Genomic DNA, 22,331 nt, shown 5'->3' on the forward strand with positions numbered 1-22,331 from the left:
TAACAAACTACATGTTCCACGATGTTGTAGATGAATTAGGTCCCCAAGCTAATGCTTTCATGTTTGGGTCAATCACCCTATTCCTCTCATCATAAACCTATGAAATAGTTACATAGTTGTTAAATTAAGTAACACTTACTTAGTTGTTAAATTAAATAATACTTATGTAGTTTTTAAACCATTCTGGAAAATGTCTATGTATATTCACTGAACCCTCTTCGTTGTTGTTAACTTGTAAGAACAATCTTGAAATAAATAAGTAATCAGTCATAAACTGCAATTTAAACATAATCAATATAAATTCTGTTGTTGTTAACTTACTCAAGTATTGGTTTAACTTCATTGCAATTGATGAGGATATGTACATGGGCAGAACGATATTCATCATCATTTAGCCAATATTCTTTGCATGATCCACTAAGACAACCACATTTGTTGAGAATGAACAATGTTGATTCAACTCCCTCATTTGAACTAGTCTGAGGATCATTTCTCAAACTTGTATTTGACAACAAGCTTACATGTTGGAAATAATGAGAACAAAAATAAGTTATTTCACAGTGTAAGTAGAATGCACATATTGAATCTTCTACCCTTACTAAATTAGCCACTGATCGTTTTGCATCTCTCATCAACCTACACACATGTCAAGTTTTAAGTATTCAACAATAATTATGAACAATAAAACTGAGGATTGGGTGATTACCTTTCAAATGGATACATCCATCTGTATTGGGCAGGACCACCAAGTATTGCCTTAGTAGGAAGATGAATAATCAAGTGTTCCATTGAATCAAAGAAACTTGGTGGGAAGATTCTCTCCAATTTACATATAATAATAGAAATATTCGCTTTCATTCGAATTAAATCATCCATCCTCAAAGAGTTACAACATAAATCTCTAAAAAATCGACTTATTTCAGCTATCACATTCCAAACAAATTCTGGTAATGAACGAAATGCAATTGGTAGTAAACACTCTATGAAGACATGACAATCATGACTTTTCATACCATGCATACTCCCTTTATCAATGTTTGCACACCTAGCAATGTTAGAGGCATATCCATCAGGCATTTTTAATTTTGTAATCCATTTATAAATTGATTTTGCATCTTTTTCTGTGAAAGTGTAGTTTGCTTTTGGCTTTCCTAACTTCTCATTTCGTAACTGAACCAATTCTAAGTCACTACGTCCACAAAATTCAGCAACATCCATTCTTGCCTTGTGATTGTCCTTTTTTTATCCTTGACATCCATCACAGTATTGAAGACATTATCAAAAAAGTTTTTTTCAATGTGCATGTCATCAAGATTGTGTCTTAGCAAATTGTGTTTCCAATATGGCAGATCCCAAAAGATTGATCTTTTTGTCCAATTATAATATTGTCCATATGCTAATAAGGTATCAAATGGACCATCAGTCAACTTTGGAAAGTCTCGAATAAATTCCCACAATTGCTCTCCATTTAGGAAATTATGAGGCCCATCCAACTCAATCCTGTTTTTCGTAAATCTCCTCTTGCTTCTCCTAAATGGATGATCGGTAGGCAAGAATCGACGGTGACAGTCAAACCAACTACTTTTACCACCATGTGGTAATGTAAAAGCTTTCGTGTCCTCCATACAATGAGGACATGCTAATTTACCTTTAGTCCCCCATCCTGACAACATGCCATAAGCTGGAAAATCATTGATTGTCCACATCAAGCAAACTCGCATGACAAAGTTTTCTCTCGTAGAGATGTCATATGTCATTACACCTTCATTCCACAATTGATTAAGATCATCAATAAGAGATTGCAAGTAGACATCTATTTTTTAAGTTGGGTTACTTGGGTCAGGTATGAGACAAGTTAGAAACATGTATGGTTTGGTCATACACATTTCAGGGGGCAAATTATAAGGAGTAAGAAATACAGGCCAACAAGAATATGGGGATGTTAAAGCTTGGACATAAGGAGTGAACCCATCGGAACATAAACCAAGTCTCACATGTCGTGGGTCAATAGCAAAATTCAGATATATCTTATCAAAGTGTTTCCAAGCTTCCCCATCACATGGATGTCGCAGTATGCCATCTTCTTTTTTGTTTTGAAAATGCCATCTCATTTGCTTAGCAAATTCTACTTATGCATACAGTCTTTGTAATCTTGGGATGGTTGAAAAATAAAACATTCTCTTCCTTGGAATTTGTTTGTATCTTCCCTTGTCACCCTTAGGAGGAAAATATCAAGGAAGATGAAAAGATTTGCATTCAGTTAAATGGTTGTCATCCTTGTAATATAACATGCATCCAGCTTCACAACAATCAATTTTTTGGGTTTTCAACCCAAGACTTGACACAATTTTTTTAGCTTCGTAGTAATTCTTTGGTATGCAATTATCATTGGGAGCTACATCAACTAACAATTTTATGAAATGGTCTAAACATTTTTCAGGTGTATGCTAATTCGTTCTAGCTGCTAGTAGTCTGATGGCTACTGATAATTTTGACTCGGTGGCACCATCATAAATCGGTTCATTTGCAGCTGCTAACATATCATTAAACCTTTGGGCTTTCGTATTAGGTGACTCTTCTACATATTCATCTTCGTTGTCCATGTGACCATAATGACTTGTTATGTCTGCTTCTTGCATGTATGCATCATACACCATATTGGTCATTGAACCAATGTTATCAACAAGTTTCATTCTTCCATGGCCACTGGATGCATAACCAACATTGTCCTCACTTGACATCTCTTCTACATGTTGAACCCATACTATGTAGATAGGTTTAAAACCATATTGTAGGAAATGAGTCGTCACATGAGATGGGGGAAGAATTTTCTCACAGACACACTGTATGCAAGGACACCTTATCCCTCCTTCTAAAGTATAAAAAGTTTGATTCATTGTCTTTGAAACAAATTCACTTACTCCAGTCATGAATTGTTTGCTAAGTCTCCTTGAAGGATCAAGTCGTTCATACATCCAACTTCGATCCATTTTTCTGCATGGAATATATGTATATACCAGTGATGAAATTATTAGCCTATATAGCATTGCTCTATGAGTAGTGATATATAAGAATTATCAAACAAAACTATCATACCATATCACAATGGTTGTAAAATGATTTTCAACTCAAAATATTGGTAATAAATTGGTTGTAAACCAATTTTTTTTTTAATTGGACGGTCCTATGAAGTCACATGATTTGTGTGTTTGCTTCAATAATATATTAGATGGAATAAACAAAACCTAAATACTTATCTCAACAGAAAAACTACAAAATTGACCTGAAGGGCTTACTACTGAAGGAATCTTATAAGTGATTTTAGAAGGAGTTGAAGTCCTTATGTGTTTAAGAGAGTTGACGGTCACTTCAAATTTGCACCAGCTAACCTGTAAGCATAAACAAGATATATAAAATTCATTTTGCATTCCTCTAAAAACTAGTAGTTAGACCTGATCAACAACCATGTGTTACTTGTTCAATAACCATGCACTTGTTTGCATGCATCAAATTCTTTTACCAAACATAGTAAAAGCCAAAAATTAGAAGATCCTAGTTAGCATGTTTGATCATGCATATTAGTGAAATTGGATTGTATTGCATACTATCAAAATTTAAATTATTCAACACTTCTTAAATTGTTTTCTCTAATTTAAATAAGAAACAAAAATAACAACTAAATAGTTTGTACAAGTTTCACTTATGCATTGATTACTGTAATTCAATAAAATTAGAAATTTGAAAAGATGTTTTAATAAGTCCTCTTTCACACACCAAATTCTAACGAAAGCACAAGACCTGGTAAATGCTTTCCATGAGTCATCAATGTAGGAAAAGTTAGGCATAAAAGGTTTGGAGTATATAAGTTGATGAGACTATAAATAAATAATCACATAAAATATTTTTCATCAAGACAAAACCATATTGTTGAGCGACTGCAATATCCACATACTACTAGGAATTGTTGAGCCTCTTCTATGACGTCATGTAAATTTTTTGTATTATGGATTTCTCTTATTTTATTATTGTTCCCTATGCATGATATTAGGATGGTGCTACGGGGTTTTCTTTTGTTTTTAACTGGTCTGTCATTTCAGAAATGATTCTTTCTCAATGTTCTCTTTCCAAATTCCATGCACATAGGGTTGTGAATACAGGGAATTTTATTTTGCAGTTTCTCCAGTTTTATTTTTTAAATAAGCTTTAATGCCTATTCCAACTTGCAATTTGAAGATGATTAAAATAGTAACATATTTCTGAAATCTGATAATCCAATTATTCTTAATGTAGCTTATGTATGCAATTTGAAGGAGAATTTATGTTTGCTTCCTACCTACTTATAGATATCACATTTATTATGCTTCTACATCAATGAAATTTTTCATAACTATTCTATTTTCTCAGGGTCTTGAAGATAAAGCTTGGAGGACAAAACAAAGTAGTGTACAACTTCTTGGTGTTATGGCTTATTGTGCTCCTCAGCAGTTGTCTCAATGTCTCCCTAAGATTGTTCCCAAATTGACTGAGGTATGATACAAAGAAACACTACATTTTGAGTTCTAAATTCCTTTTAAGCTATAGATTGTGTTCCTTAACCCATCTTTCTATTTGAAGGTTTCATCCTTCTATTCTACTCCTACACCTCTCTACTAATACACCCCCCTAAAGCTCCTAATTAAAACCTACAAGATGCTAAAACAAAAGAGGTTTCTAATGTTTTCCTCTAAGCACCTTCAACTAAAGAAATTACAAAAAGAGAAAATAAATGTCCTCTAGCTCCGAAAGCTTTGAACATGCTTCTTGTAATCCTTTGAGGTGGACTTTGACCTCCGTGGGCGTCCTCCATTTGTGCCTCCACCTCTTCTTGAGCTTGATGATTGGCCTCCATGTCCTCTTGAGCTTGATCTCCATCATACTCCCCGAGTTGGAGAGAATTCGACCACGAATTCTGGAGACCTACAGAAAAGGGAGTTAGATCGCTGACATTAAAAGTATGACTACCTAAGAAAGTATCAGGCATATCTAACTCATAAGCATTGTCATTAATCCTCTTGAGGACTTGGAAAGGTCCATCCCCTCGAGGCATTAGTTTGGACTTCCTTTGAGTAGGAAAACGATCCTTTCTCAAGTGAAGCCAAACCCAATCGCCCTCATCAAACAACAATGCTTTTCTCCTTTTATTGGCAAGTTCAACATACTTGCCAACCTTCTTCTCAATTCTCTTCTTGATGTCTTTATGCAAAGTTTTCACAAAAGAAGCCTTTTCATCTCCATCTTTGCACAAGACATCTTCAAGAAGGGGAATAGGAAGAAGATCAAGAGGTGTTAGAGGATTAAACCCATAGACCACCTCAAAAGGAGAATGGGAGGTGGTAGAATTTACTACTCGGTTATATGCAAACTCAACATGGGGTAGTAAATTCTCCCACACTCTAGGATTCCCCGAAATAAAGCATCTCAATAGTTGTCCTAAAGTTCTATTCACCACCTCGGTTTGACCATCAATTTGTGGGTGGCAAGTGGTAGAAAATAAAAGCTTAGTTCCAAGCTTGCCCCACAAGGTCTTCCAAAAGTGACTCAAGAATTTAGGATCTCTATCGGACACTATAGACCTAGGAATCCCATGCAAGCGAACCACTTCTTGGAAGAAGAGGTTTGCAATGTGGCATGCATCATCCACTTTGTGGCAAGGAATAAAGTGAGCCATCTTTGAAAAACGATCCACTACCACAAAAATGGAGTCCTTTCCCTTTGATGTCTTGGGTAAGCCTAAGATGAAATCCATAGATATATCTACCCAAGGCATTGAAGGGATAGGAAGAGGAGTATATAGACCATGGGGATGCATTTTAGACTTAGCTTTGCGGCAAGCTATGCATTTATCACACAAACTATGAACATGTTTATGCATATGAGGCCAAAAGAAATGTTCATGCAACACATCCAAAGTTTTAGCAACCCCAAAATGTCCCATTAAACCCCCCTCATGAGCTTCTCTAACAAGAGATAATCTAATAGAGCATTGGGGAACACAAAGACGTTTTCCTTTAAAAAGAAAGCCATCTTGAATAAAAAAGTCTTTGTGTCCTCCTTTAAGACACTCTTGATAGATGGGAGAAAAATCAAGGTCATCATGATAAAGTTCCTTAATGTGATCAAAACCAAGATATTGAGAGGTTAAAAGATTTAGCAAGGTGTATCTTCTAGAAAGAGCATCCGCCACAATATTTATTTTTCCTTGCTTGTGTTTGATCACATAAGGAAATTGCTCAATGAATTCCACCCACTTAGCATGCCTCTTGTTAAGTTTGTTTTGGCTTTTCAAATATTTAAGAGATTCATGATCACTATGTATCACAAACTCTTTGGGAAAAAGATAGTGTTGCCAAGTAAACAAAGCCCTAACAAGTGCATATAATTCCTTATCATAGGTGGAATAGTTGAGATGACTTCCCTTCAATTTCTCACTAAAATAGGCTATGGGGTGGCCCTCTTAAAGGAGAACAGCCCCAATACCTATGCTTGAAGCATCACACTCAATCTCAAATGTCTTAGTGAAATTAGGAAGGGCCAAGATGGGAGCATTAGTCAATTTTTCTTTCAAAGTATCAAAAGCATTTTGTTGTGCTTCTCCCCAATGAAAGACCACATCCTTTTTCACTATGTCATTGAGTGGTGCGGCAATGGTACCAAAGTTTGGGACAAATCTTCTATAGAAAGAAGCAAGCCCATGAAAACTTTAGACCTCATTCAAAGATTTCGGTGTAGGCCAATTTTGAATGGCCACCACCTTTGTTTTGTCCACATGGACCCCTTTACAACTCACAACAAACCCTAGGAATTCTATATGATCAAGAGCAAACATACATTTAGCAAGGTTAGCATACAAATGTTCCTTCCTAAGGGTTTCCAAAACTTGCCTAACATGCAACCTATGGTCATTCAAAGATAAGCTATAAATGAGAATGTCATCAAAGTAAACCACAACAAACTTACCAATGAAAGGTCTAAGAACATGATGCATGAGGCGCATGAAGGTACTTGGTGCATTAGTTAAACCAAAAGGCATAACTAACAACTCATATAAACCAAAGTTGGTCTTAAAAGCCGTCTTCCATTCATCACCCGGTTTGATACGGATTTGATTGTAGCCGCTTTTAAGATCAATCTTTGAAAAGATTTTAGAACCATGTAATTCATCCAACAAATCATCTAGTCTAGGTATGGGATGCCTATACTTAATGGTTATGTTATTTATGGCCCTACAATCCGAACACATTCGCCATGTGCCATCCTTTTTTGGCACTAAGATGATAGGCATAGCACAAGGACTCATGCTATCTTGCACCCACCCTTTCTCAATCAAAGCCTCAACTTGTTGGCGAATTTCCTTGGTTTCACTTGGATTGGTCCTATATGCTGGACGATTTGGTAAAGAAGAGCCCGGTATCAAATCAATTTGGTGCTCAATCCCTCTCAAAGGTGGAAGTCCATTTGGAGGATCTTGAAACACATCTTTGAACTCTTCTACCAAATTTTCCAAGCAATGAGGACTATCAACAAGTGATTCTACTCTAAGAGTTCTAGGGATGGCTAAGAAAAGAGGATGATGAGCCACTATTTCCCTTTCAATGTCACGCCTAGACACAAGGAGTGTAGGCTTAGAACTCTTATCTTTTTTATCTTTTTTATCTTTTTCACTCTCCCTCTTTTTCTTCATGATAACTTGGTCCTCATGGACTTCTCTTGGAGAGAGAGATTTTAAAGTAACCTTGTGACCATGGAATTCAAAAGATAGTTTGTTGGTAAAGCCATCATGTAAAACTTTTCTATCAAATTGCCAAGGCCTTCCCAAAAGAACATGATTGGCTTCCATGGGCACAACATCACATAATACCTCATCTTTGTATTTTCCAATGGAGAAATGGATGAGGACTTGTTTATTAACAATTATTTCTCCTACTTCACTAAGCCATTGTAACTTGTAGGGCTTTGTATGAGAGATAGTAGGCAATCCAAGCTTATCTACTACTCTTGTACTAGCCACATTTGCACAACTACCCCCATCCACTATCAAGGAACAAATGTTGTTTTGAATAAGACATCTTGTATGGAAAATATTTTCCCTTTGACTTTCATCAAAAGGTTGTGAAACTTGTCCAAGAAGTCTTCTCACAACTAACAAGTCCCCTTCAAGTGGACATTCGCTCTCTTCCTCACTAGATGCATGAGAATGCAATGAATGCTTTGGAGAATCCGAATCATGCTCACTAACTACAATGCCCTCATGCATGTACATACTTCGTTTGGAAGGACAATTTGCAGCAATATGACCATAACCCATACATTTAAAGCATTTTTTGTTAGATGTTCTAGTGGGAGACTTAGGTCTAGAAGTAGATGGCTTAGATTCCTTGGGTTTGAAAGAAGAATCTTTGGAAGGATGTTTAGAAAAAGAAGTTTTGTTTCTCCAAGACTTGGAGTAGTATCCATCATTGGAAGCATTTTTAAAAGAGTTTTTCTTAGCAAGTTGGGCTTCCACCTTCATTGCAAGATGAACTAAAGAGCCCAATGATGAATACTCTTGTAACTCAACAATGTCTTGAATATCCTTCCTAAGACCACTCACAAACCTAGCAACCATGGCTTCTTCACTTTCTTCTAATTCAATTTTAAGCACAAGCGTCTCAAGCTCCTTATAATATTCATCCACATTTAGCGTGCCTTGTTGAAACCGTTGGAGTCTCAACATGAGGTCTTTCCTAAAATGTGGGGGCACAAACCTAGCGCGCATATGATCCTTTAAAGAGTTCCAAGAGTCCACGGGAGGACCCTTGTGATAGATAATGTCCTTTACAATTCCATGCCACCATTTCATGGCATAATCACTAAACTCTAGGGTGGCTAGCTTGAGCTTATGCTCATCTTGGATCTCATGGATCTCAAAAATTTGTTCACACTTAGCCTCCCAATCTAAATACACATTTGGATCACTAGAACCATTAAAACAAGGGAGCTTGACCGAAGGAAGCTTGGACTTTGCATCATGGTAGAAGCCATTGCCGTAGTGAATTCTTTCCCCTTGGTGATGATGTCTTTGTCCATGGACTTGGGGTGGAGGTCTCCTTCTCCTATGCTCATCTTCACGGCCAACATCATTTGAAGAAGCTCTTGAAGATGGTCTATGAGAATGATGTCTATCATGGATAGAAGGAGATGGTCTAGCTTGTTGGACCTCCATCTTTAGCATTTTCTCCTCCAACCGTCTAATTGTTCTTTGAGCTTCATGCAATTCACCAAGAATGGAAGCTTTGGAAGGAGAATTCTGCTTGTAGGATGCATCACTTGAAAATCCAGCCATTTGTAATTAAAAAACAGCAAACAAGTTAAAAATTAGCAAAAACAGTGAGCTTTTGGCAATGAACTGCCGAAGTGAACTAAGGCTGAAAAAGATATCACTCTCAAAGAAATAATGTTCTTGCACCAATCTGATCTTGAGGCCTTGGAATCCTCAAATGAAATATGTCAAAGCAAGCACACCAATCTTAAGAGCAAACCACCACAAAACCAAAGAAACAATAAAGACAAACAAGAAAAGGTATAAGCAAGGAAAGGTAATTGCAAAAGGAATACTATATGTAAGACAAACTCAAAGAGTAAGAATGAAAGACAATCAAGAAAATAAAGAACTCAATGAGAAAAGTAGCACACAAAAGAATACCTAAGGAAAAGCAATAGAGTAGATGAAGAAAACAAAAAATTTAGCTACTGGAATTTTTTTTTTTTTTAAATGTAAACTGTGCTTGATATTCACTGATTTAACTGGAACGTTGTAGAGCGAACTGGATTATGAAATTTAAACCACAGAAACTTCAAGATGTTAACTCAATAATGGCACTGGAATCAATTAAAAACAGTAAGCCAATTGAGAGAAATAAATTTTTTAAAATCGCTGCCAGATTACCGTATTTTTTTTGGCAGGAATGTACACTTTTTTTATTTTATTTATCATTTTTTGTGTACTTCATATTTTTGAATGATTCTTTTTTCTATTCTTTTCTAACACTTTGAATATCTCAAATCCAGAATTTTAGAATTTTACAGTACGTAAATCAGTTGCAATAAGGAAAAACAGTAAGCACTTTTTTCAGAAACAGAGGAATCCTAATAGGAATAAAAAACAGGATGATGAACTAGCAAAGACATAATAGAAAATGATGTATTGGAACTTGTATAGGTCTAGAATACAAGTATGAACTCAATTCTAAAAAGAAAATGCACAAAGGATCAACATCAATTCAGAAAATTATATGACACCAAAGCAAGAAACAATCAAAACAATAAAAGTACTACTAGAAGTAATGACATATATGGAATAACATGACTAAGACAAAACTTGACATGATTCAAAAATTAAAAGACACATCACAAATTGTAACAAGTGAAAGGAAGCTTAAGGTAAACTCTAGGAAGGATATTGCCATTCCAAAAGAGCAACCATACTCATAAGAATTATGAGTGCCATAAACCTTTTCACAAACACTTGGTGTAAAAGAAAAACAGCAAGAATACTCAAGTAAAATTCTAAAACAGAAACTTAAATTGCAAGAAATTAAAAGAGCTCTTGAAACAAAGTGCACACAACTCAACAATTAAACAAGAATGAACCTAAGACTCATGATACCACATGATGTGATTCCAATAGCCACATAGAACAAGATTCTTGACATTCTTAGGAATCACCTTGAGCTGGAAAATATAGAGGCACTTTTCTTAGAGTTGGATCATTGTTTTAAGACAAGAACTCACCAAAAACTAGTACCAAATCCCAAACTCATTTGGATGAACCAAATATTGTCAAATTGAATCAACAAAGGGAATGAAAGCTGGAATGACCGAACAGAATTAAACAACAATTCATATGAACCGAACAGAATTAAGAACAAAACAGAACATAGTGCTGGAAAATAGAAAAACCGAAACTGAAAAACTCAAGAACACAAAGCAACATGAACAATTGAAGAAGAAGAAAGGAAGGAGAAGAGAATGCTCATGAAGATGGAAGGAGGATGGATGATCTCGCCACTAGAAGTGTGGAATGCTCCTAGATGAGAGTGATGCCGCCACTTGAGGACTCCATTGATCCATCAAGATAAGACTAGAGAAGAAGGCTCTAAAAGCTCTCCAAAGGTCACTCAAAATTTGAGTAGAGTTTTCTTAGATTAATTCCAATCTGAATTTTACAAAGAGAGCACCTCTATATATAGCCTAAGGTGCTGAAAAACTAAGCTAAAACATTTTAAAATTCCCTCCTAAACTATTCTAGAAACCGGCGCCTAAAACAAACATCCTATGGCACCTTCTATTCTACTCCTACACCTCTCTACTAATACACCCCCCTAAAGCTCCTAATTAAAACCTACAAGATGCTAAAACAAAAGAGGTTTCTAATGTTTTCCTCTAAGCACCTTCAACTAAAGAAATTACAAAAAGAGAAAATAAATGTCCTCTAGCTCCCAAAGCTTTGAACATGCTTCTTGTAATCCTTTGAGGTGGACTTTGACCTCCATGGGCGTCCTCCATTTGTGCCTCCACCTCTTCTTGAGCTTGATGATTGGCCTCCATGTCCTCTTGAGCTTGATCTCCATCAGAAGTGCTGACACTAAAAAGAGGGCAGCCCAAATAGTTGGAAACATGTGTTCCTTGGTTACAGAACCGAAGGAAACATGTGTTCTTTTTTATAATCGTCTACAGGCTGCTACAAGAAGATCTAGTTCATATCTGATGGGATATTTCTTCAAAAATAGCAAGTTATATCAAGTTGATGAAGCTCCAAACATGATATCTACCTTAATCATCTTGCTAAGTGATCCCGATTCATCTACTGTAGCTGTAAGTATTTGAGTTGTTAATGTTAGACACAAATCCTACTTGCTTTTCCTCTCTTAGGGACAAACTTAATGTAACTGAGTTCTTCAGTTTCTCAGCCCCCTTGAGTTTGTTCAGGAGGGGTGAGCAACAACATCTTTTGTTAAACAATGTTATTGGTTGTTTATGATGTTACAACTGTTTGTTTCTATTTTGGTTTCACTAGTGCAGAAAGGCAAAACGAATGCGGCTATTTTACATTTATAAGGGCGGCTATATAGCCGCACTTGATCAGCAGGCATTCTTAAATCGGAGATTTACAAGTGCGGCTATTTAGCCGCATTCGTAATGTGATTTATAAATGCGGCTATGGTAAATAGCCGCATTCTTATTTAATTATTTTAAAAAAAAATTAAAACCCTAAACCCTAAGGCAGCAATAGCGGTGACAGCAGCAACAACGGAGCAAATACGACATAACAATAACACAAACAGTAGGCAATGAAGCAGTGGTGACCTTCATCAATACAAGAAAACAAAAAGATAAGATAAACGGAAAAATATATATAAACCAATGGTGAAGAAGAAAAAGAACTTGAAACGAACTTACAATGGCACAATGAAGACAATGAAGGTTCGTAGAAAACGAGAGGAAGCACGAGAGCAGAAACAAAAGAGAAGATGAAGCGTCAGAGCCAATGCAAGAAAACAAACAAATAAGTGAAAAAAAATAAAATTATAAACCATTGGTGAAGAAGAAAGCGAGTGAATCGAAACGAACTTACAATGGTACGAGAACACATTGAAACTCGCAGAAGAAGAGAGGAACACCAGAGCAGAAACAAAGAGAAAATGCGAAGCGCAAAAAAGAAAGAAAGTATGAAAGCGTAAGTGGCGCGCTTCAAAATTAGGGTAAAAATGATTTAAGAATGCGGCTATTAGTAATAGCCACATTCTTAAATCATGCGCTTTGATTTACAAATGCGGCTATTTAAATAGCCGCATTCGTAAATCATGCACTTTGATTTAAGAATGCGGCTATTACAAATAGCCGCATTCGTAAATAAAATTAATTTCAAAAATGCCACCGCGTTTTGAATGACAACGGCTAACCCTAAAACCACATTAAATAAATAGTCATTGTTTATACATTTTGTGCTAGTGTTTACTGTAATTGATCAATGTCCAACTTCCTTCACCAGTTCCCACATCAACACATCAAACCACTTGAATAGAGTTAAGTGTTGGACATGAGCACGAACTAAGATCCAATTCAACCTTGTCTTAAAATAATAAGCCACTCACAAGTCACGATGCTACACTACTTGGACTACTTGTTTATTCAGCCTCTGTCAATGAATTAACCATGCCTAATCTTATTCAAATACCCTCATGTAATTAAATACTCACAAGCCATTTTCTATTTTACTTTTTAGTCTACAAAAAATGATGATCAACATCAAACACGGATGCAACATCGCAGACTCATTTGAAAACAATATTGTCAAATTACTGAAGGAGGAGGGAACCCTATGGACACGGGATTAAAATAAATGCTCTCATCCATAGAGACCTTTGCCAAGTATATAGTCTTTTACAAAATAAAATTCAGCACTAACCTTTTGTCATCGGGTTGGCTTCCTCTAATGTCAGGTATCACAAGCGCTGCCCCCAGACTTCTAGCAACAATCACTGCATCTGCTATCTGATAACTATCACTCACTGCTCTAATTAAGTCACTATTAGGGTTGGATATCAAAATCACCGAAAGGAAGAAAGAAATCGAGAAGTTAGGGTTGAGAACACACAAAGATTAAGAAAGGAGAAGGGAAACTCACTGTGAGTACGAAACCGTCAATCGCTCAAGCTCAATTGCTCAAATGCTCAAACTCACGGTCACGTTCCACTGCTCAGTCGCTCAAATGCTCAAGCTCGCATTCAAAATGAGTTTACGCCCCAAAAATGGAACAGTTGCATACTTTGACTTTCACAATTTTATTGTTTATTTAAATTTAAATTTAAAATGCATAACGGGGGCTAAACCTTCAAAATTTAAAGTAGGCATAGTGTGGGCTTAACCTTCAGATTTAAGTAAGCATAACGTGAGCTTAACCTTCAAAAAATTAAAATTTTATTATTATTATTATTAGTTTTTTTTTATATTTTTTTTAAGATTGCACGAGTATAATCCACGCTTTCCCACACTTTATTTTATTTTCTTTAATTGTGAAGGCTTAGCTGACACTATTTAGTGTTCACAAGTGCCACTGTCACTTTTTTTTTCGCAACTAAATGTACTTTCACTTGTAGTGCTACTTCCCTCCACTCGAACGTCCAAAACACACGCCTCCCCATCAATCAACACCTCTCCACCGAAAATCTCACGGAGGTTTCCTCCCCACCATTCGTGTCAGCTTCTTTCAAACCGCCAAAATCTGAACCTTCTGACTCGAGATATTCATCTCCAAGTTTCTCCTCTGACTTAGCATCTGAATCCCCTCCTTGCATCTCCCCCCACTTGGTATATCATTACAACCCAAATACCTCATCAAATTCCCTAACTTAACATTTTACATCACACACCAATACTTAGTACTACCTACATATACATATTTGTCATAGTAATACAACTTTGTGTATTACTTACAACATCCTCCATAGAATATTAAATCTATTAATCACACTTTATCATTTCACCCTTTCTTTTCCAACAATAGATATAATAATTATGAATAACACATAATCATCATCATCACGTCTCTTGAGAGAAATCAACAACACAAGAAAGAAAGTTATTTCATTCTCTTTTTTCGCTCAAAACAGTCAGGACAAATAGCAGTCTCCTTAGAGTGGCTATGATGTTGCTTTAGCAAAAATCTCCCAATGCAAGCAATGATTTCTCATTGATTGAGGAGCAATTTAATGGTCAAGCGAAAAATATAGAAAATAATATATAATATAGAAGATCTTACAACATTTTCCCAATTTAACTACTTTTACCTATTATAACACTCCAAGACAACAAATCAAATACTACAAGAAATATTAATACATATTATAATAAATAATTATAATAATAATATTAATAATTTTATTATCATTAATAAGTTATGATAATAGTAATACTAATAATTTTATTTTATATTAATATATATTAAAATCGAAATATTAATTTTATAATAGTAATAATAATAATAATATTAATAATAAAAATAATAATTATGATAATAATATTTATAAATTTCTTATTGATAATAATTTATGATAATAGTAATACTAATATTTGTATTCTATATTAATATAAAAAAATGAAAATATTAATTTAATAATTTGATGTAATAATAATAATTATTATTATTATAATAAAAGTAACGATAATAATAATAATAATAATTACAACAATAATAATATTATTAAAAATAATTATAATAATAATATTAATAATTTTTTTATTATTAGTAATAATTTATGATAATAGTAATCCTAATAATCTTATTTTAGATTAGTATATTTTAAAATTAAACTATTATAATTACAGTAACAATAATTTTATTTTATATTAATATATATTAAAATAAAAATATTAATTAACTAATTTGATTAATATTATTAATATTATTAAAATTATTAATTATTCTTAACATGAATAATTATTATTATTAATATTTTTTTTATTAGTAATATTATTATTATTAGTATTAGTATTAATACTATTAGGATATTAAAGTAACTCCTAACTTATAAGTTAATAATAACTTATTTATAATACATTTGAATATAATATACTAGTAAAGATTCAAGCGCATTAATATATATAGAACTTAATCATTATACCTATTGTTACTATTTAAGTGTTATATTTTATGTTAAAAAAAAGATTTTTTAATGTTGTGGATTGTGTTGTTGAATGATATTGTGCAATGAAAGTTGTATGGAAATGAATTCATACATACATTTGGAATAATGTATGGACTGATGTTTGTTTGTATATTAGTATTGACGTATATGTGATAATAGAGATTTACTAACTTCACTGATGATCTAAGTTACGTAAAATAAGATATTAGGTGGCGAGAAGCTGATGGGAGAGTTCATGCACACCGTGAAATATGAGATGCACGACTTGGGTTGTATTGAACTTACTATGATCATTTCTCTTAAATTCGTTAGTAATCTAAGTCTTAGGTATTGGATCAGGTGTTAGTCTCTGGTAGAACTTACTTAATACGGATCTTTCGGAAAACATCAGTTGTTATTTTGTTTGTTTGAATATCCTGGATGTATAGATCCTTGTGGGATCTATGTGATTGTTTTATGTTGGGATTTGAAAAAAGATTGAATAATTGAAAATTTGATTCATGTAATTTGGTTTGCTCTTTTGATTAAATTGTGTATATTATAAAATTTTATTTTCACTAGTTTACCCTTGTTTTTCTTGTTGTATTGTGAACTGTGATGATTGTATTGTATACACAAGCATATAATCACACAGGTGCAGGGGAGCCTGGAAGGCTTTAGACGTTTTTTTTAGCTATGAATTGTAAATATTTGTATCTCTACAAGTCCTAATCATGTATTAGGAATGTTTTAAAAAATCTAAAGTAGTATAAAAACCACCATACTAAAACATATTGTTCAAATTCAATAGTAGCAAATTTTACTTTTGTAAAATCCTTAATATCATAAACAATAAAAACTTGAGCAATCTTTGACACAAATTCAAAATACAATTTAGGAAAACTATTACCATAAAATTTAGGAAGTTTAACATTGGATTTATTAATATTTTTTTATTGACTAACTTAGCCTCCTTGACTTTGGCTCTGAACATGTGGAATTCATCATTTGATTGCTCACTACTATAAGGAGATCTTCTTTGTCCTATGTTCTACTCAATTCTTTCAAGGTATAATAAAAACTTTGTAGAAGCACAAATCAATAAGTTATAGTCAATTGAAAAATATTTTAATGCAATTAGAAGACCAATAAATGATAATTATTAAGAAAACAATTGGGGAACAATGACAAACAATATAAAAAAAGGACACAACAATAAAGACTAAGCAACATAATGCAATACTTGATGAACAAAACTAACTATATAGTTGATAAGTATTATAATTCAGTAATATTTAATGTAAAAAGATAGACACTTATGAACTTTAATTGTTAATAAAGTTATAATTCAACCTTTAGTTTAGGAATTTGAACCTTTTTACATATTTTTGGATTATAAGATGAATAAGAATGATTTATTGCCAAGTTTGTGCTAATTTTAGGAATCTAGGGAAAGATGGAGATAAAATGGCTAAAGAAGAATGAACAAGTTTAAGACAAGATGAAAATACAAAGTTGGAGCATTGAAAACTCACTCAAGCAAAATCACTCTAGAGGAACTCGCCCAAAACTCGCTCAAGGCTCACTTAAGCGAGTTCACTTTAGTGAAGTTAGGCTTTTTCTCGTGAAACTCGCTTAAGCAAGCAATATTTTGCTTGAGGGAGATGTCACTTAACCCAAGCCCAATTAGGTTAAATATAATGTGTGAGGCAAAGCCCTAGACATCATTGAGAGGATATTGAGAAATAGAAAACCCTAGAGGAGGTAGTCGTCAAGGAGAAACACCCTGAATCTTCTTTTCTTGGTTGTAATGGCCAATATGAGTGGCTAATTCTTCCCTTTGGGATTGAAGGTAATTTGTTCAAACTCTTATATATTGAGGTGATATTTATTTATAATATTTTTTTCTTGATTGATGATTGATATTATTATTTTATTCTTAAAGTTTGAATCTTTATTCATAATTTTGATCCTTAGATTTGACTGGAAAGTACTTCTAAGCATGTTACATAAATGATAATGCTTAACATATTTGAAAGCAAGGAATATATTTGAAATGTTAATTGCTTTATAACATTTCTTTGTTATGATAATAAGTTTTTTTATAAATATGAGGGGAATCAATATTTAGGAGACATTCTTAATAATTTTGTATGTGGTCAATCAATATAAATGATTTTTATATGTGCATCAATGTCAATCAAGATAAAGTGATATATGTTTTTATTCACTGGAAATACAGATGAGTGAGAAGGATTAACCCCAATCTCATTTTCCCAATTGAAACATCCAAATCATTTACTTTGTTTTTATTTAATTTCTTACAAATTCATTATACAAACAACCTCTCAAACAAACTTTCACACATTTTCTTATATTTAGTGTTATACTTGAGATTTTAGAATTGTTCCTTGTTGGTTCAATATCCGTCCTTAGGGACAATTTATTACTTCTGACTTGGTACACTTGTCGTAAAATAGTTATCAATAATCAAAGACAAAGATAAAAGCACGCAAAGAAACCAAAAGACTAATATAAACGTGTCAAAAATTACCACAAGATTTTTTTTGAAAATCCAAGATTAATATTCAATCCATGATATACCCTCTCTAATTTCTATTAAAGTGAAAGGGAATTTTTTTTTTCAAAAAGACACTTACAAGGCCAATAATGAAAACTAATGAGACAATAATAAACAAACTAAAAGGATAAAAGCACACAAAGATACCATAAGAATAATATAACATAATGTGTCCAAAATTACCACAAGAAAATTACTTAAAAATGCAACTAATATTCATTTCAAGATCATAAATGATAAAAAGATCAAGACATTTACAATGTTATAACCAATTCGCCAAACTAATAGAATCAACCATTAATCTTGACTCCAAGTTCTAGAACATTGATAGAAATAACATTTCTACTTGTGTTTTCAATTGTTCTTTCTCTTGTCAGTCTTGTTTTAGCTTATATATGTATTGACTAAACTATTTTTACACTTCTTGTTTTATTCCAAACTTAAACTCAAAGTTAAGATATAATTCAATATTAAGAAATAACACTTGATTCTTATGTTTAGAGTCAATCAATCAATTCAAACCAATGTAATCTCAAAATTGGTATCAATCAAAACTTGTTGTGTTAAAATTAACTCTTTCAAGAATGATAGGAAAAATATTATATTCCTTTATAACATATGTTCAATCAAGAGTTTATGGATGAAAAAATAACAAATGAATTATGACAAGCAATAAAGGTAAACACATTAGAGATAAAAAAAAATGAAAGTCATTATCTCAAACACCTTGTATATGTGCATTAATATGCAATGAAGCAACAATTTATTAATCAAGATTAACCAAGAGATTATGGACAAACAAAAATTGAACTAGAGACATAATTAGAAATGTAAATAGAGACCAATTTCAATTAGTAACAAAATTTAGAATCAAAATTAAAATTTACAATAGAATTTTTGACAAAAATATGAGAGTTATATGTTCTTATTACAACAAGTCGTAGTTTGAACCCTTATTCTTAATATTGCATGATATGTTATAGGTAATGAAGTTAAAAATATTGGATTTATCAAACTAGACTCAAACTATAGAAAACATGAGATCTCTCTCAAGATTATTTTAAAATAATAAATAAATGATTCATGGATTATAGAAATAAAGTAAGAACACATAACTAGGGTAAAATATCATATTTGCACTAATGGCATATTTAACAATGTAAACCATAAAAATGATAAAAATATTAAGATATTTAGTGAGAAACAATTAGATTCACCAAAGGAAAAAAAATTAAGATAACTCATGGATCAAATCATATGTACACGTATAAAAACCCATTTTTTGTCTTTTTGGGCCTCGACAACAAAAGGGGGGCAGTTTCTTCCTGCACCCCCACACTCTTGTGCAAAGACAAAATTACCCTTTTAAATTTTTGAAATTCCAAAATTACCCTTTTAAATTTTTGAAATTCCAAAATTACCCTTAATGTAATAAAACCCTAAAAACCCAAAATGGTTGCCATTTGTGCGCGGAGGCACCGTCTTCTTCGATAGCACAACGTCTTCTTCGATAGCAGCGGCGCAACACACATTGAAACTCGACTTCTTCTTCCAAATCTCATTCATCTCTCATTCTTAAAGGTAAGTAACGTTTCATTCATGTTTTCCAGACTTTGAGATTCGTTTTTTTCATGGATTGTTGTTTCCGTAAATGTTATTTCACATTCCAAATCACAGAATCCGGTAGATTTTCGAATTTGGGGATCCGGTACTTTCCCAGATTTGTGGATCCGGTAGTTTCCCGGATGTGAGGATCCGTCATCTTTCCGGATTTGTTGATCCGGTAGTAGTCCGGATTTGGTTATCCGGTAGTATTTCGAATTTAGGCTTCCGGTAGTGTTTATATGTAGCAAAACCCGGTATACCTCTGTTTTTTTTGCTTCGTTTTTTTTGCTTGTATACTTTATAAAAGATTAGAATTAGATGACATGTACACTGTTAGTGCAGGGTACTACATGCAAATTTCTGCAGGTTTATCAATATAAGTTGAATCTAACTTGAATGGTGTAATTGAACAGAAATGGTGAAGACTAGGGGAGGAGGTTCACAAGGTGATCGTCTACGTCCCACAGCCTCTGTTAGAAGAAGAAGAAGACATGTTAATGAACATGAAGATGCAGAAGATGTTGATGTTGAACTTGAAGAAGCTGAACCCCAAATGGAGGTGGAGGATGAAGATGCACCTGAAATAGAAGGTGAAGGTTATCCTGGAGGTCCACGGGATGGGACACTATTGACAGGTTATGAAGACCATGTGGCCATGCAATTATGGAATGGTGTGGTAAGTAAATATGTTGTAATATGATACTTGTTCATTGTTAATTTGATATGACTTTCGTTCATTAAATTGTATATAATTTTGGTTGGTTAAATTAGGATCGAGGAGAGTTAAAATTGGTGTCTCATGGCCGAAAAATGAGTAAGATGGGTGCTCCTCATCCTCGGATACTACCTGCAGTGGAGTTGTCAGGTTTAGCTGCACTTATTGGGGCAAGCTATGACACGATAGACAAAGGACTGTTGTGTGCCTTTGTAGAAAGGTGGCACCCATAGACAAATTCATTTCATCTGCCTGTAGGTGAGTTGACCATCACATTGGATGATGTGTCGAATTTGTTGCACCTCCCAGTTATGGGGCAATTCTACACATTGGATGATGTGTCGAATTTGTTAAAGGCATTCAATAGCTTCACTGAATCAGGGTGTGTCCAAAATAAATCTTGCACAACATTCGTCCCTTTTTCAAACCTAGACCAATGGACATACATATCACGCTCAAGTAACATCATCAATTGTTGTTGCATTTCAGTTCTATCACCTCGTACTGATTTTTTGTACATATATCGTGCATTATAAACTTGCTTTATTGTGCTCACATTTTTCTCATTATGCTCTTTCATTGTCAGCAAAATATTTCTAGGCTTCACCGAACTGTCTGTCATGTCCATAAGCATTGACTTCTCACTACATGTGAACCTACCAGCATATGGATGACCAACCAATGTATTTGCCAACTCATGATTATGAGACCCACAAATTAATTTCAATATCCACCCTTCACCACTCTTTACGGGATATCCTCGTAATCTGAAAGGACAACCACATTTCCTAGTTCCACTCTCAGTAACCTGTAAATCCTTCTTATATCGTCTGTATTGACCTCCTCTCTCACAACCTAATAACACAAATGTTTTCCTTCCTCGTTGGCTAGTTGAAGTATCCGATCTCAATATCACAATACAAAAACCAATGTCAAACGCAACTTTTCTAACCCACTTTAGGAGCTCATCCCGAGTACGAAATACCTACAAAAGTTATCATAACAAATTATTTACTAATTAACAAACAACTTAAAAATACTTTACAAACTTAACTTTACCTCATCTGTAGTAAACGCATATGTACATTCATATCCCTTCGATTTAGATAATGACTTCTCAATATCATCATCATCCCACACATTCACACCATCATATAATTGCATTGACGCATGCAAATGCAACACATCAGAGCATGCATATATATGCGTACCTCACAAAATTGCAATAGTGAGCTATATTGGTATGGAAGCAACTTTCCCAAAACAGAAAAAAGAGAACCATGAAGCCCTACGCATAATCCTTTTTCCCTTGCTTATATCACAGAGTTTCACTGCATAAACACACCCACTCATCACAATACTATAAAAAAAAAAAACATGCAGACACAAGCATGCATGCAATGCGAGTAATTCATAAGAAATTACAAACCAAACTTAAGAAATATTTTAAGAAAACTTACAAAATGATGAACTCAAGGCAGGGGTTGATCATCAGAGTTTTGAGCATAGTGAGGGTGAACCTGACTGGTGCTTGTTGAGGTGACACCCTATGGTCGCTCCATCATCATGGTTAATTTTTGCTCCATGAACTTTATTTTATACTCCAACATTGCACACTTTTGATTTGCTTGAGCAAATAATTGAGTTGCTTGATGGACCCTTTCATTTGCTTGCTTCACTTGTTGATGAAGTTGTTCACTATGAGAAAAGTAATCACTGGAAGGAG

General features: G+C 33.8%; 2 protein-coding genes across 2 annotated transcripts; one reads left to right on the top strand and one right to left on the bottom strand.

Annotated features, from left to right (window-relative positions):
- The first annotated feature begins 19,750 nt into the window (after positions 1–19,750).
- LOC137805812 (uncharacterized) lies at positions 19,751–21,099 on the top strand. The gene is made up of 3 exons (XM_068605730.1): positions 19,751–19,866; positions 20,304–20,566; positions 20,662–21,099. The coding sequence occupies exons 2-3, from the start codon at positions 20,306–20,308 to the stop codon at positions 20,836–20,838; spliced, it is 438 nt and encodes a 145-aa protein (XP_068461831.1). The 5' UTR covers positions 19,751–19,866; positions 20,304–20,305; the 3' UTR covers positions 20,839–21,099.
- LOC137839101 (uncharacterized) lies at positions 20,928–21,769 on the bottom strand. The gene is made up of 2 exons (XM_068648231.1): positions 21,665–21,769; positions 20,928–21,590 (listed from the first exon to the last, which is right to left on the bottom strand). Exons 1-2 carry the CDS (start codon positions 21,767–21,769, stop codon positions 20,928–20,930), a joined length of 768 nt encoding a protein of 255 aa, XP_068504332.1.
- Between the last annotated feature and the right edge of the window lie 562 nt (positions 21,770–22,331).

The sequence above is a fragment of the Phaseolus vulgaris genome, chromosome 3 (assembly GCF_000499845.2).
Source record: "Phaseolus vulgaris cultivar G19833 chromosome 3, P. vulgaris v2.0, whole genome shotgun sequence".
Lineage (NCBI taxonomy): Eukaryota > Viridiplantae > Streptophyta > Magnoliopsida > Fabales > Fabaceae > Phaseolus > Phaseolus vulgaris.